The sequence below is a fragment of the Cannabis sativa genome, chromosome 5 (assembly GCF_029168945.1).
Source record: "Cannabis sativa cultivar Pink pepper isolate KNU-18-1 chromosome 5, ASM2916894v1, whole genome shotgun sequence".
Classification (NCBI taxonomy): Eukaryota; Viridiplantae; Streptophyta; class Magnoliopsida; order Rosales; family Cannabaceae; genus Cannabis; species Cannabis sativa.
This window is the reverse complement of record NC_083605.1, coordinates 70,141,993-70,155,534: the sequence shown is the minus strand read 5'-3', so window position 1 is coordinate 70,155,534 and position 13,542 is coordinate 70,141,993. Positions and strand designations below refer to the sequence as shown.

General features: G+C 32.8%; 2 protein-coding genes across 2 annotated transcripts; one reads left to right on the top strand and one right to left on the bottom strand.

Moving 5' to 3' along the window:
- Positions 1-5,247: 5,247 nt before the first annotated feature.
- LOC115718027 (uncharacterized) lies at positions 5,248-7,818 on the top strand. Its single transcript, XM_030646994.2, has 2 exons — positions 5,248-7,164; positions 7,273-7,818. Exons 1-2 carry the CDS (start codon positions 5,248-5,250, stop codon positions 7,816-7,818), a joined length of 2,463 nt encoding a protein of 820 aa, XP_030502854.2.
- Positions 7,819-10,425: 2,607 nt separating this feature from the next.
- Positions 10,426-12,446, bottom strand: LOC115717083 (phospholipase A1-Ibeta2, chloroplastic). The gene has a single exon (XM_030646021.2). The coding sequence runs from the start codon at positions 12,226-12,228 to the stop codon at positions 10,657-10,659; it is 1,572 nt and encodes a 523-aa protein (XP_030501881.2). The 5' UTR covers positions 12,229-12,446; the 3' UTR covers positions 10,426-10,656.
- Positions 12,447-13,542: the final 1,096 nt, after the last annotated feature.

The following is a 13,542-nucleotide window of genomic DNA, read 5'->3' as shown; positions in this document are numbered from 1 at the left end:
ATAATTTCCAAGGGTTTCAACAAACTGATATGAGTGTCTCGTTTAGGCGAGAGTCAAAGCTATCATTCATCGAATAGAGTTGTCAGCTCATCTAAAATGGCAAACATTCTAGCAACCTTTTATTCGATCGAAAAAAAATCCGACGTTGTCCCGTTTAGGCGAGAGTCAAGGTCATTCTTATTTCATGAGCTTCTACCATTGTTTCATATGTTTGTAAGTCTTATACAGTACCCACCATTAGGGTGATCAATACCAATATAAAACACTTACAAACATACTTATCTTTCGAGATTAAACGGCGCTAACTTGCTAATGAACGTTCCTCCATTAGGGAGAATTACTCACTAAAACAATAGCTATGTAAAACCAACAATGGAGATCGAATGTCTCAAAATAATAAAGCTCATTATTTAAAATTGTATTTTCTTCTATTATTTATTTATTTTAAATCTATATATATATATTTATTAAATTTTAAATTTAGAATAGAATCTAAATAAAATTTAATTTAATATTTGTAAAATTAAACTTAGATGGTTAAGAAAATAAAATGAATTATTTCCATCTTAGTGTTAATTTTCCAACAAATATTAAGAAAATTACTTAATTTAAGTTGTATTAATTTAAATTAATTTGCAACTCAAATTAAAATTTTCTACAAATATATATATATTGTATTTCCAAAAATATATAATTTTCGAAATACATTTAAAATAAATCAAACTTTACTTAGAAAAAATACTTCAAGCAAAAATATTATCTATCTAGATTTTCTTGACTAATTAATCCAATTTCTAATAATATATTTCAGTTCCTTTATTTTAAATTAATCATTAAATGAAAATATCATTGATTTAAGTTGATTCAAAATTAATTAAAATAATTAATTTACAACTTCAATCTATCTTTCAAGATAAATTCAAAATCATCTTGCATAATTAAATGCAATTTTGAAAAAATGATTAATAAAATAAATAGAATATATTTTGAAAAATTATTCAAATTTAAGTTGTTATGGAAATACCCAACTTAAAATAATTTTCTTATTTAATTAAATATCATGAAAATAACAATATCTAAGTATCATTAAAATCAACTTAGATATTTGATTTTCAATTTAATTAAATGTATTAAATTCAGGAAATAAATAATTAAGTATAGAGAAGGCTTAATCATTAATTTCCAATTTAATACAAGGAAAAATATCATTAATTGAATTGTACCAAAATTAATTATTAAACAATTAATTTCACAATCAATGATATTTTCCTATATTAGAAATAATAATTAGTATAGAAATTAATATCTAGAAAATATCTCAATCCTACTAAGTATCTTTTCAAGATTTGGAAAATATCTGATTTAAGTTATTATAGAAAGAATCTATAAATACAAACTTAAAATTTTCCAAACAAAATTTAATTAAATATAAAAATTAGGTGTTAACTACCTAATTTAAAGATATTCCCTTTTTAAGTTTAAAACCAACTTAAAATAATATCTTTTAAGAATCTTCAATAACTAATTCCTAGAATTCCTCAGCTTAATATTATTATCAAAATATATTCAAATTTAAGTTAAAAGGAAAAATTAGTAATTACTAATTCATAACTTAAATAAGAATATTTAATGAAATAATAAAAGTAAGTTTCAGAAAGAATCTAGTTAGTTAAAATTCTTTATTTAATTAAATACAAGAAAAATGCAAATAGTTTATCTAGAAATGAAATTCATTAAACTATGTTTTTCTTAAATTAATTTCGAAGAAATTAATTATGTTGCTATTCAATTTTATTAGGTCAAACTAATATAATTAACCTAGCACAGTTATCCAAATCAGGCAAATGGGCCTTCACAATTGGGGTTGTTCATGTGAGGGGAAATTTGGGTCCAGTATGTCGCACCCACTTCTAAGGCTCCCAACTCTCACACAAGGCCCAAAAGAGAGGAATTTAACCTTAAAATGAATAACTGTTATTAATTGAATAGGCCCATTAACTAAATGAGCCTAAATAAAATCTATCAGGTTATGACATTTTATTTAGCAACAACAACCTATATGTATCTATAATAGAAATTAAACATATAGGCTCACACAGGCACACAGATTTGGATGGATCCTATCATGTTACGAGGTCATACACAGATGAAAGAAGTTTGTAAAAATTACCTGTTACAAATTATCTACTTGATCTATCATCAATTGAACCATGAGTTAAAATCAGATCATTTGATCTGTCAACAAGTTAACCCTGGCAATTTAGATCAAGTAATAATAGGTTTTAGAAAAACTTACAAACAATCTAAACCACATACTCCTGCAACAAGGTTAGATCTGCATAGTTGGATGTAGGATTTATTTAATTTTAAATCTATATTTCGAAAAATAAAATTAAAATTAAACCTACCATTTTGAAAAATTAGGTTTTGGGTAACCTAAATGCATTTCAAAATTAAATTGCTAACTTTCCTTTTAAATTTCATGTTATTTAATAAATCAAATAATAAAATAGAAAACGGTAAATACATACCCTTTTCTTATTTTACAATTTAATTTAATTGAAAAATAACAAAATTTAAAAGTTAACAAAAATACCTTATTTCCTCTTTTAAAATTATCATAATTATTTTGATCTTATTTTAATTAAGGTCAAGTTACAGAAAAAAAATTAATATCTGAACTTAAAAAAAAAAAGATAATCAAATTTTAAAAGAAATAAGAAAAGAGGTAAGCAAAATTTGATTTTTCCCATTTGCAAAATCAAATTGCACTAATATCTAAAATTAATTTTAAAATTAAAATTAATTTATTTCTAATAATTAGATTTGAAATTTGAAAAACAAAAATCAACATACAAAACTACACAAAAAATCGGAATTTAATTCTATGAAATAGCATGAAAAATCGAAGAAAACGAAGAAAATAGCAGGTGGTAAGCATGCTGTCCGCGCGCGTGGAAGGGGAGACATAGCCCAGAAAACTGGGCGCAAGCACCCCTGCGCATGATTTCCACGCGCGTAGGGAAGGTGCTCACCACCTAGATTTTTCCCGATTTTCAAAAATTCATAACTAATTCAAATTAAATCGAAATCGAGTTCTGTAAAAAAGTAAATTGCTTAGAATTTTCTAAACTATCCAATAAAAATAATTCAAGATACAGACAATCAATTACTTTTACCAGAATTCACAAACATCAATCAAACATCAATATGACACATCATGAAACCATCCAAATCACAAGCAAATCGTTTTAAGTCCAAATTTCTTGCAAGCAAATCAATTACCATGGCTCTGGTGCCAGTTGTTGGTATTATATTTATCCAGGATCTTAGATCTACTTACAAGTATGTTGATTTAACAACCTAATATTGAACTTCTAAAACGATGAACTAAACACATAAAAGTTAAGAATAACTTACAGTGATTGCAGCGGAATTAATGTCTCCTTCCACTCAGATCTCTAATCCTTGATTCCTGTCTGTAGCAGAGTATAATCAAGATCTGAGCCCGAAAGTTCTTCAGTTGGATGTGATCCTTCACAGTCTTCCAAACTATAATGAGGTACTGAATGATGTGTGTGGGCACTTCTCTCTCACTAGGAATTTCAAAATTTCTCTCTTGTTTTCTCTCTTGATTTCGTGTCACACACAATGCAAAGCAAAGTTTTCTTATGCACAAGAAGAGTAGAGATGGGGCGGCTATAAATAGGAAAATGGAAGACCACAACTTTCCAAATAAATAGTTTCCTCTTTTACTGTGTAATTGAATAACTGCCTTATTTAGTGTGATTCATCACTTTCCTATTTAGGCTAGGCTTTGATTAGCAATTATATGGCAAATTAAATTGAAAATAATAATTGGGAAACATGCAATCATGGTGGCCGGCCATGGTGTGTATGGGCCTCACATGGATTTTGCAATTTCCTCAATTTTATTTCTATTTCTCCAAAAATGCCATTTTTCGAATTCTAATCATTTAAATGCCAAAACTAATTATTTAATAACTAAAATAGATTATTAAATAATATTATCATTTAAAATAATTATTAATTTAAACATGCAAAGTCTCATAATTAATAATTAAACCTAGAAACTCTTTTATTTAGAATTTCATCCCTAAACTATGAGAATTCACAAATTAGACATAGTCTAACTTTTAGAATTATAATTGATTAATCATAAATCAATTATAGAGTCTTACAAACAGTATAGTCTCAACTAGAATGGGGACCATGGATCTATATTCTGAGCTTCCAATAAGTTGAACCGATTTACCAAGTAAATCCCTAACTTATTAATTCCTCGTTGAATCCACTCTTAGAACTCAGAACTGCACTCTCAGACTTATATAGAGCATATCATATGTTTCACGATATCAATATGCTATCTCATTTAACCATTGTTATAATCTTAATGTGATTTAGAGATCCTTTATATAGATGATTTACATCGAGACGGGACCAATTTACCGTTTACACCCCTCAATGTATTTTGCCCATTTGAACACTTAGTTACCTGTAAATGATGTTTTAGTGATCTAATATATAGTCACTGAAACAAGAGCTCATCCATTTACTTCTATTTAACTAAGCTCAAAAGGAATCATCACTTTACTTCTATACACCAGTAGAAGCTATAGATTTCCATATTTATGTTTAGCACTCCCATTCAGTTATGCTATCATGTTCCCAAAATATATGTATTATCCTGACCCAAAGGTAGGCTTTAACTAATAAATCAAAGAACAATAATAGCACTCCTGAGATTGAGCCTAAGCATATCAGGATTTAGATTCTCTTAATCTAAGATCAACTTCTGACATTGACTTGGAAAGATACAACGGTAAGTTTACAATATCTTTAACCAAGTTCAATATCGGTCCAGTCCAATGCATACTCCATGCATTCGAAACCAGTATACTTTGCCAATGTTCTGGAAAGAACATAACACTTACTCCAAGTGTAAGTATACTTCATCGCTGATTATCACATCAGTGTAAATCCAAAACACTGATGAACAGGGACCAAATCTTTTGAATCATATAATCACAATCACATTCCACTGTATTGACGATACTGTAATTGTGAATAACTATATGTTCTGGATTTAACTGATTTTGTGCATATATCAAGTATATGTATTAAACCATAAACATGTAACATACATGTAATCATACTTCACTTCTAAATTGATAACTAATCAGATTGTAACGAGTTTTATTTAGGGCATAAAACCCAACAGCTACAATGGGAGATTTGAGGCCTATCGCTCTTTGTAATGTTGTCTACAAAGTGATCTCTAAAGTTCTTGCTAATCGGATGAGAGATATTATTGATCTTATTATCTCAGACACTCAAAGTGCGTTCATCCCTGGACGCCTTATCTCAGATAATATTATGGTTGCTTTTGAAGTCATGCACTATCTCAAACAAAAAACAAAAGGCAAGAAAGGCTATGTGGCTCTTAAATTGGATATGAGTAAGGCCTATGATCGGGTTGAGTGGAGTTATCTTCATGCTGTGATGCTTCAAATGGGATTTGCTGAAAGATGGGTTAGATTGATTATGTTTTGTGTATCATCTGTAAGCTATTCTATTATGCATGATGGCCATCGAATGCGTCCTATTCTTCCCTCACGTGGTATTCGTCAGGGAGACCCATTATCTACTTATCTCTTTATTATATGCGCTGAAGGCTTCTCTGCTCTTATCAAGAAATTTGAATCTCAGCATCTTCTCCAAGGTTGTCGTGTGGCTCATGGGGCACCATCCATTACACATATGCTCTTTGCTGACGACAATTATCTGTTTTGTCAAGCAACGCCTGGTGCAGCTGTGGGGATTTCTAATCTACTCCAAGTTTTTGAGAATGCTTCAGGACAGAAAATTAATTTCCACAAGTCCACAATCTTTTTTAGTCCGAATACCAGTGCTGTAAATCGGACTCAAATTTGCAATAGACTTGTCATGCCCGAAGCATCAGAAGGGAGTTTGTATCTGGGCCTCCCGAATATTGTTGGTCGAAACAAAAATGCAGTACTGGGATTCTTGAAGAATAAAGTAATTGCAAGAGTTAATAGTTGGGATGGTAAGGTTCTTTCCCGTGCTGGTAAAGAAATCCTTCTCAAAACGGTGGTTCAATCACTTCCAACATACGCAATGAGTGTCTTTCTTCTAACAAAAAGTACATGCCTTGAAATTGAGAAGGAGATGGCTCGGTTTTGGTGGAAGACATCCTCAAGTAAAGGACGAGGCATAACTTGGATGTCTTGGGATCGTATGTGTGCTACAAAGTCTGAAGGTGGCTTGGGCTTTCGTAGCTTGTACGACTTTAATCTTGCTATGCTTGCTAAGCAAGGTTGGCGGCTTTTGTGTAAACCCGATTTCCTCGCGGGGAAAATTTACAAAGCTAGATATTACCCTCATTCGGACTTCCTTACTGCCGAGTTGGGTAACAATCCTAGCTTTGTTTGGCGAAGCATTTGGAGTTCTCAAGATCTTTTGCGTTCTGGCATTCAGAGAACTATTGGCTCTGGTACAAATGTTAACATACTTCAACATCCGTGGCTCCCTAATTTGAAGAATCCGTATGTATCTGTGCATCATCCTGGGTTAGTGAATAAATATGTTGACTCGCTCTTCATAACAGATTCTAGAGTATGGGATACTGATGTTGTTAGGGACATGTTCTGTGCCTCGGATGCTGCCGCAATCCTAGGAATTCCTCTCAGTCTAAATGCTACATGTGACTCCTGGTCTTGGATGTATGAGAATACTGAAGAATTCTCTGTGAAAAGTGCTTACGGTCTCCTCCAAAGGCAGAAACAAACTCAGCTTACTAAAACCGAACATAGCTTCTGGGATAAACTTTGGGGCTTGTGTATACCCCCCAAAGTCAAAAACTTCTTATGGCGAGCTGCAACAAACAACCTTCCCACTTGCGTCAATCTGGTTTTTAGACATGTGGAAGTGCCTACTGTTTGTCCCGTGTGCAAAGCTCAACCCGAAACCACATCCCATGCTTTGATTTTCTGCAACATTGCTCTTGCCTGCTGGAGAAAGGTTGGAGTTACCTTTGTTTTTGATCCTGGAGGCCAATTCCGCAGCTGGTTAGAGCTGATATTTACCTCGGCCACTGCAGAACAAATAGCAACTGTTGCTATGGTTTGCTGGTCCCTTTGGAAAGCCAGAAACAACACTGTTTGGAAAGCGAAAAACACTTCTGTTTTGAATATTGTTGGATTGGCTACAATTGCACTTGATCAATGAAAGAAAGCTCAAGACAAAAACTCTCTATCATCGTTATGCTTAAATAACAAAGTTGATGGAGGTGAGCGTTGGATCAAACCCGAAACTAATACAATCAAGTTAAACGTTGATGCAGCAATTTTTGAAAAAGAAGAACAATATGGCTTTGGCATTGTGGCTCGTGATCACTTTGGCAATTGTTTGGAGGCTCGAGCAGGCTGCTTTGGTGGAGTTTACTCTGCTGCAGTAATTGAGGCCTTGGGAATCAAAGAGGCGCTTAGTTGGATCAAAACCAAAAATTGGGACCATGTTGTGGTTGAGACGGATAGCCTAGTCACTGTACAAGCAATCCGAAGCTCTCAAATCATGGGGTCGACTTTTGGTTTAGTTATTCAGGACTGTCGTTCTGCTTTACTATCTTTGCCCAATGTTAATTTATATTTTGTTAAACGATCAGCAAATCGTGCTGCACATTATGTTGCTAGGCAGTCTCGATTTTATGCTGGTGGTAGCATTTCTAATTTTCCTATTTCCTCTGAACTTCAGAACCTTATGTATTCAGAATGCTAATTCATTTCAATGAAGTTGATATTTCATTCAAAAAAAAAAAATCGTTAATTTGTAATTATTGTATTAAACAATGTGGGCGGTGCCTTTACCTCTACTTGGAATGGGCTTTTGACTTGGACACATGCCTTTAGTGGGTCTTTGAATTGGGTTGGTTTGGTAGGTTTCCAACCCATTTCAAACCATGGTCTCAATCAATTGAGAGAATTGTGTAAGAAAGTAAAAATATCATAAGTCCATCGTATATGAATTCATAAATATTGAGAATGGTATTTTGAAGATATAATGTTATTCAATCTTAATTGTTACAAAAGTATTTCAAGTATCACTTTTTTTTTTTTTTTTAATATCTAGTGGATATTATTATATTATTTTCATATATGAGAACACAATCGGACTTCAATACAAGTTGACAAACAAATTGGCTTGACTAATAACCTTAGCCCCTACACAGGAATGATATCATAAAAATAAGTTTGTATGTATATTCTTTTCAAAGTATCTGATTCTCTCTCTTTCAAGTTCAAAAATAAATTATTTGTATATAAAGAATACCAGTACTCCAAAATAGGCCATCAATCAATAATCAATAAAAGAAAGCCAAGTATGTCATGCTATAAACAGTAAAATAAATTTAAATTTATCAATGCAGCCTCTAATTAAATATAAATATTAATATAAATGAGCTCATATTATTAAACAAATAACAAAAGTTGTCTCTTAAATGTAGTTTGCTTATTTTTAAGGTGACTGTATATATGACAATATATATACTTTTCTTATAGATAAAATGACAATGTATATACTTGAACACGTTACTACAAATATATATTCAGATAATAATAATAATAATAATGCCGACAAAAAAACCAATTATAGTAATAATATTATTAGGGAGTTCCCTTCTGAATAATAGAATATATTAATTTATTTTTGTACACCGTGCATGCTAATATATAAAAGTGATAAATATATAAAGGTTTTTAGTATCTTCCTACGTGTCAATATTATTATTGGTCAAACTAAATATCGGGTGCTATATAGTTTAATGTAATAACTTTTTGGAAAATATCGCTAACTAATTAGAACGCAACATATTAAGAAGTTGTTAGGCACCATGGTGCCTAATAGCAATCCTCATATATATATATATATATCGTACTTTAAATGAAGAAACTAAAGCCAGCTAGCTAGCAACAAACGAGAGGTTTCGAAGGTCAAATCTCAGTTGCACCAAAAAGAGAGTAATATTTTTCAGATTGGGACCCTTAACTTGGGTCAATTCAAAGAGGGCAGTACTCGGTTTTATATGTTTCAATATGGACTTTTTCTATATATCTTATCATATAATACATGAATGAATTTAAATATATTTGGAGAGCAAGTTTACCTAAACATAAAGTTTTAATAAAACCTATAATTATTTCAAACTGCACGGTGGCGGAAATTGACTACCTTACCAACAAATTGCCACTTTTGATTTTCCGGGTTAGTTTGAGAAAGGAAGGAAATAAAAAGCCTAATTACTTTATATTAAAAAATAAAAATTAATTATGAGTTTTGCTATTTAGATTTTAACATGTACCAAATTATATTTTTTTAACTTTTTATGCCGTTAAAAATTCTCTCCCAACTATTGAGATGATTGGATTCAATAATTTTTTGTTTAATTTATCTAATGGAAGTGTGGCATAGACGAAAGCTCAAGGAGCGCGATTTGGTATATGTCAAAGTTCAGGGCCGACTCTGAAATGTAGTGGGTCATAGAAAAAAAATATTTTTCAGCCCTCATTCAGAAAAAAATGTGATATTTTTCAAAATTGATAAAAAAATGTGTAATTTTAAAAGGGGACAAATTTTTTTTGGGCCCCTGAGCTAGGTGGGCCCTAGGCACAGGCCTAGCCCGCCTATACTCAGGGCTGGCCCTGTCAAAGTTCGGAGGCACATTTTGGTAGATTTCAAAGTTTTGAGGCGTAATTTAGGACATGGACCATAGTTGCATTAGTAAAATTGAACAGAATTGGACGAAAATCCTTGAATTTAACAATCTTAATTTTGAGAATTCTTTTTTTAATAATTTAAAAAGTAAGAGAACATAATTTGGTACACGCCAAAATTTGCAAGACCAAATCCTAATTAATCTAAAATATATTAACTAATAATATTAATTTAATTTTACACAAAACTGATATACAAACAAAATTCTAACGAGTATTTGACTGAAAAATTAGAGCAAAAATAGTGATGATTTGTAATTTTGAGATAGTATAGTAAGTTAAAAGTCACTTGTGATCGATGTAGTCCTCTAACATATTTGTCAGCTAAAAATAGTTCTATCTTGAGAAAATATTAGAGAATCTCATATTAATAACATATAAAAAATTAATAACTATTTCACACATTGTTTATTAATTTTAAAATGAAACCTCATACATTTCTCACCTTTTTTTTTTTAACTACACTTCTACATCGCACTTGACATGCCCACCACCCACCGTTGAATTAATACAAATAAGTTAGTTGATATTTAAAGTTTGAGGTGCACAAGAAATTAAAAAGGTTAATTGTGTTGTTGTGCATGTTATTATTATATCTTTGGTAAAGAGTAAATAAACAAAAGCTATATAACACCATAATATTTTAACTTTGTAATTGCATTACACATATTGGGTGAGTCATGCATATGCATTGATTATGTATGCATACACATGTATACTTCATCTTTGTACAAATTTAACTATACGTGCAAGGTGCAACATATAGTATCTCTAATAATATATAAGTCAAAGCACTTTGATATAATCAAGATACAAGAAATTTATACTATACTTTTCATTTATTTTAAGATGGACTAGGTAAGCTAATAGGGAAGTGCATTATTCCCTGCCCAGGCCTTTCAAGATTCAAACTCAAGGACTTAGCTTTACTAGTGTACAATTTTTTCACATTGGATCCTTGGTCTTGAAGCAACCTAGCCAAGCTTCGCTTAGCATTTGATCTAAAAGGACAATTGGAGGCCAAAAAACCATCCACTAAATGCAAGTAAGCCTCTAAATCATGACAACAAGCCATGTCAGCATTAGGTTTAAGATAAGGTGACATTTTTGTGTCCACCCTAAGTTCTGTCCCAACATGTGAGTATGCTAAGGGCATGTTGTCCTCCAACATATCAAGCATACCACCAACAACACCCGTCTTCTTTGCTTTCTCTTTTTCGGGTTTACATTCGCCTAAAAACGCGCCTGGAACTCTAGTTATCACGTCTTGTGAGTTCACAATTCTTAAGACCTTAACATTTTTCTCGTTAATTCTGTTAGCAAAACTACGGTTTCCCACCCGAGGACCCCCGAAAGAGAAGACCGCAACGGGTGGTACTCCCTTGGCGCACGAGCTAAGCTCATCGCCCACTAGTAAGGCCAGAGCAGCTCCTAGGCTGTGGCCAGTGACAGTTATGCTTAGTTCTTCACCTTTATATAACTCCATGAGTCTTTTGACTTCTTCAACAACTGACTCAGCCAAACTCGGCACGTGAGCACCACGTGTTTTGAACAAACTCATAAACCCGCACTCAACTTTTGCTTGGTGTTCTTGTTCACCTTCTTCGTCTGGCATTTGGATCAGCTGAGCTCTCACATTTTCGGCCCACTCGAGACACGTGGCGGTTCCACGAAGCGAGATTACAATATCCCTTCTTCCCATCCGTTGGATTTCCCTCTTGTCATCGCAAACCGCGACGTACCCGACCCAGCTCGATCTCTGGGTCATCCAACCGAGATCGGGTGCCACGTCATCGACCCATTTCGGCAAACCAACAGACGACGTCGCATAAAGACTCTTGGTTACCTTATAAGACCTATCGGGCAACGCCACGTGTCGAGCCTTGGGAGCCTCATCGAGAGGCATGGCTGGGTTGGAGTGAAAGAAACGGTAAGCGGCTTGTACGAACTCGCCGTACCGTACAACCTCACGGCGAAGATTCTCATCAAGAGGATCAATCAATCCTTCCCAATCATCACGACCGTGATATTCTCTCCACCGACGGCCAAGATTGTTTCTGGGCGAATACTCACCCTCACCCGTCTTGTTAAGAAGTTGCTGAAGCCGATTGAGATGTCGTGGGGACATTTCGTCGGCTACTCTCATCTCAGGCCATAATCTGGCCAAGTTAAGACCCTCTAAAAGGTTCCTCCCCCTTTTCTCGGTAGACCCTGAATCAATATTCTCAGAAACATTTTGTCGAACAGTTTGTGTGCTACTAAGTTTTTCAGGTAGAGGAGGCTTCTGCAGAAGCTTTTCTAGGTTAGCGAGATGAACCCGTGTTAAGTTAGAGGAAGAACGCCTTGTTAATGGGTTTAGAGGAGATAATTTCAAGTTAGCGGTGGCTTGTGACGACATTGAACCGATCTGCATCATGACTAAGAACAGAGAAAGAAAAAGAGAGAGAGGGTTGTTGTTATTGTTGTTAGTTTGGATTGAATATGTATAAGAGAGAGAGAGAGAATAAAATTTAAAGATCGAGTTGAGTGGTTGAATGAAGGAGTTTGATATGTATTTATAGAGAGAATTGGGTATGTGTTTGATGTGTTTGTTGACTTTGTCGTATTTGTTTTTGTTTAAAGTTTTTTTAGGTTTAATTAATTTAAGAAGAAGATAGTTTTTAGTTATTAGTTTGTGTGTGTGTATGAAATGGAGACAGAGACAGCAGACGTGTATTTATATTCGTCGCGTTTTCGTAAGAAAAGAAAGGCAAGACAAGACCCTTATTACTCTTCTCTATTGTCTGCTACCACCACACTTTCCTAATCCTACCACACATCCACATAGTGTCAACTCTCTTCACCAATTAGATTATTATCAAACTTCTTTAAAACTAAATTAAACAAATATTATATTTCTATTGTTGCTAGACATTCTTGGTATAGCATTTTTATATTTTTATTTTTAGTGAACTTTTACATCTTTTGTATTCAGAATGCTAATTTATTCAATGAAGTTGATATTTCATCTAAAAAAATTAAACAAATATTATACTAATTTCAAGTTATTTTTGTATCCCTCCATACCAAATCTCTTGCATATGATGTGTTTTTTTTTAAGAAAAATAAATAAATAAAACCTTCGATACTCATTATTTGAATTTTATTTTTAACATTATTAATTATTAAAAAAATTAAATAGTTAAAATGTCTATTATAAATTATAACTATAATATAAGTTGTTATATAAAAAAATTATATACAATTTCTTTATATCGGAAAGAAAAATTGCCGCTAGGATTGAGGTTAAAGGGTCCCATATATGTGTTATTAAGAAAAGTTAGTTAGTTTGGTAGTTAGAGTTAATTATTCAGTTAGTTCGTTAGGTGAGTCGTATAACAAGTTTCCTATTTAGCATTCATAGCTGATTCATTGTGTATATAATCATGTAACAACTTTGATTAATGGTTGAATATACAAGATCTTTTTCTCTCTCTTTCTCTCTTTCTTCTTTGTCTTGTCATGGTATCAGAGCTTCTTCTTCTTCTTCTTTTTCTTCTTCTTCTTCAATCTAGCTTCAATGGCAACTGTTTTTCCCAGCAGCAATGGAGGCTCGTCTCAGGCCGGTGGATCCACTCATAATCTCCCAAAATCATCTCGTGTTACTTTTTCTCACTCTCTCTCGGTTCGACTTGATGAACACAATTATCTACCTTGAAAACATCAAGTGTTTGCATCAATTAAAGGAAGT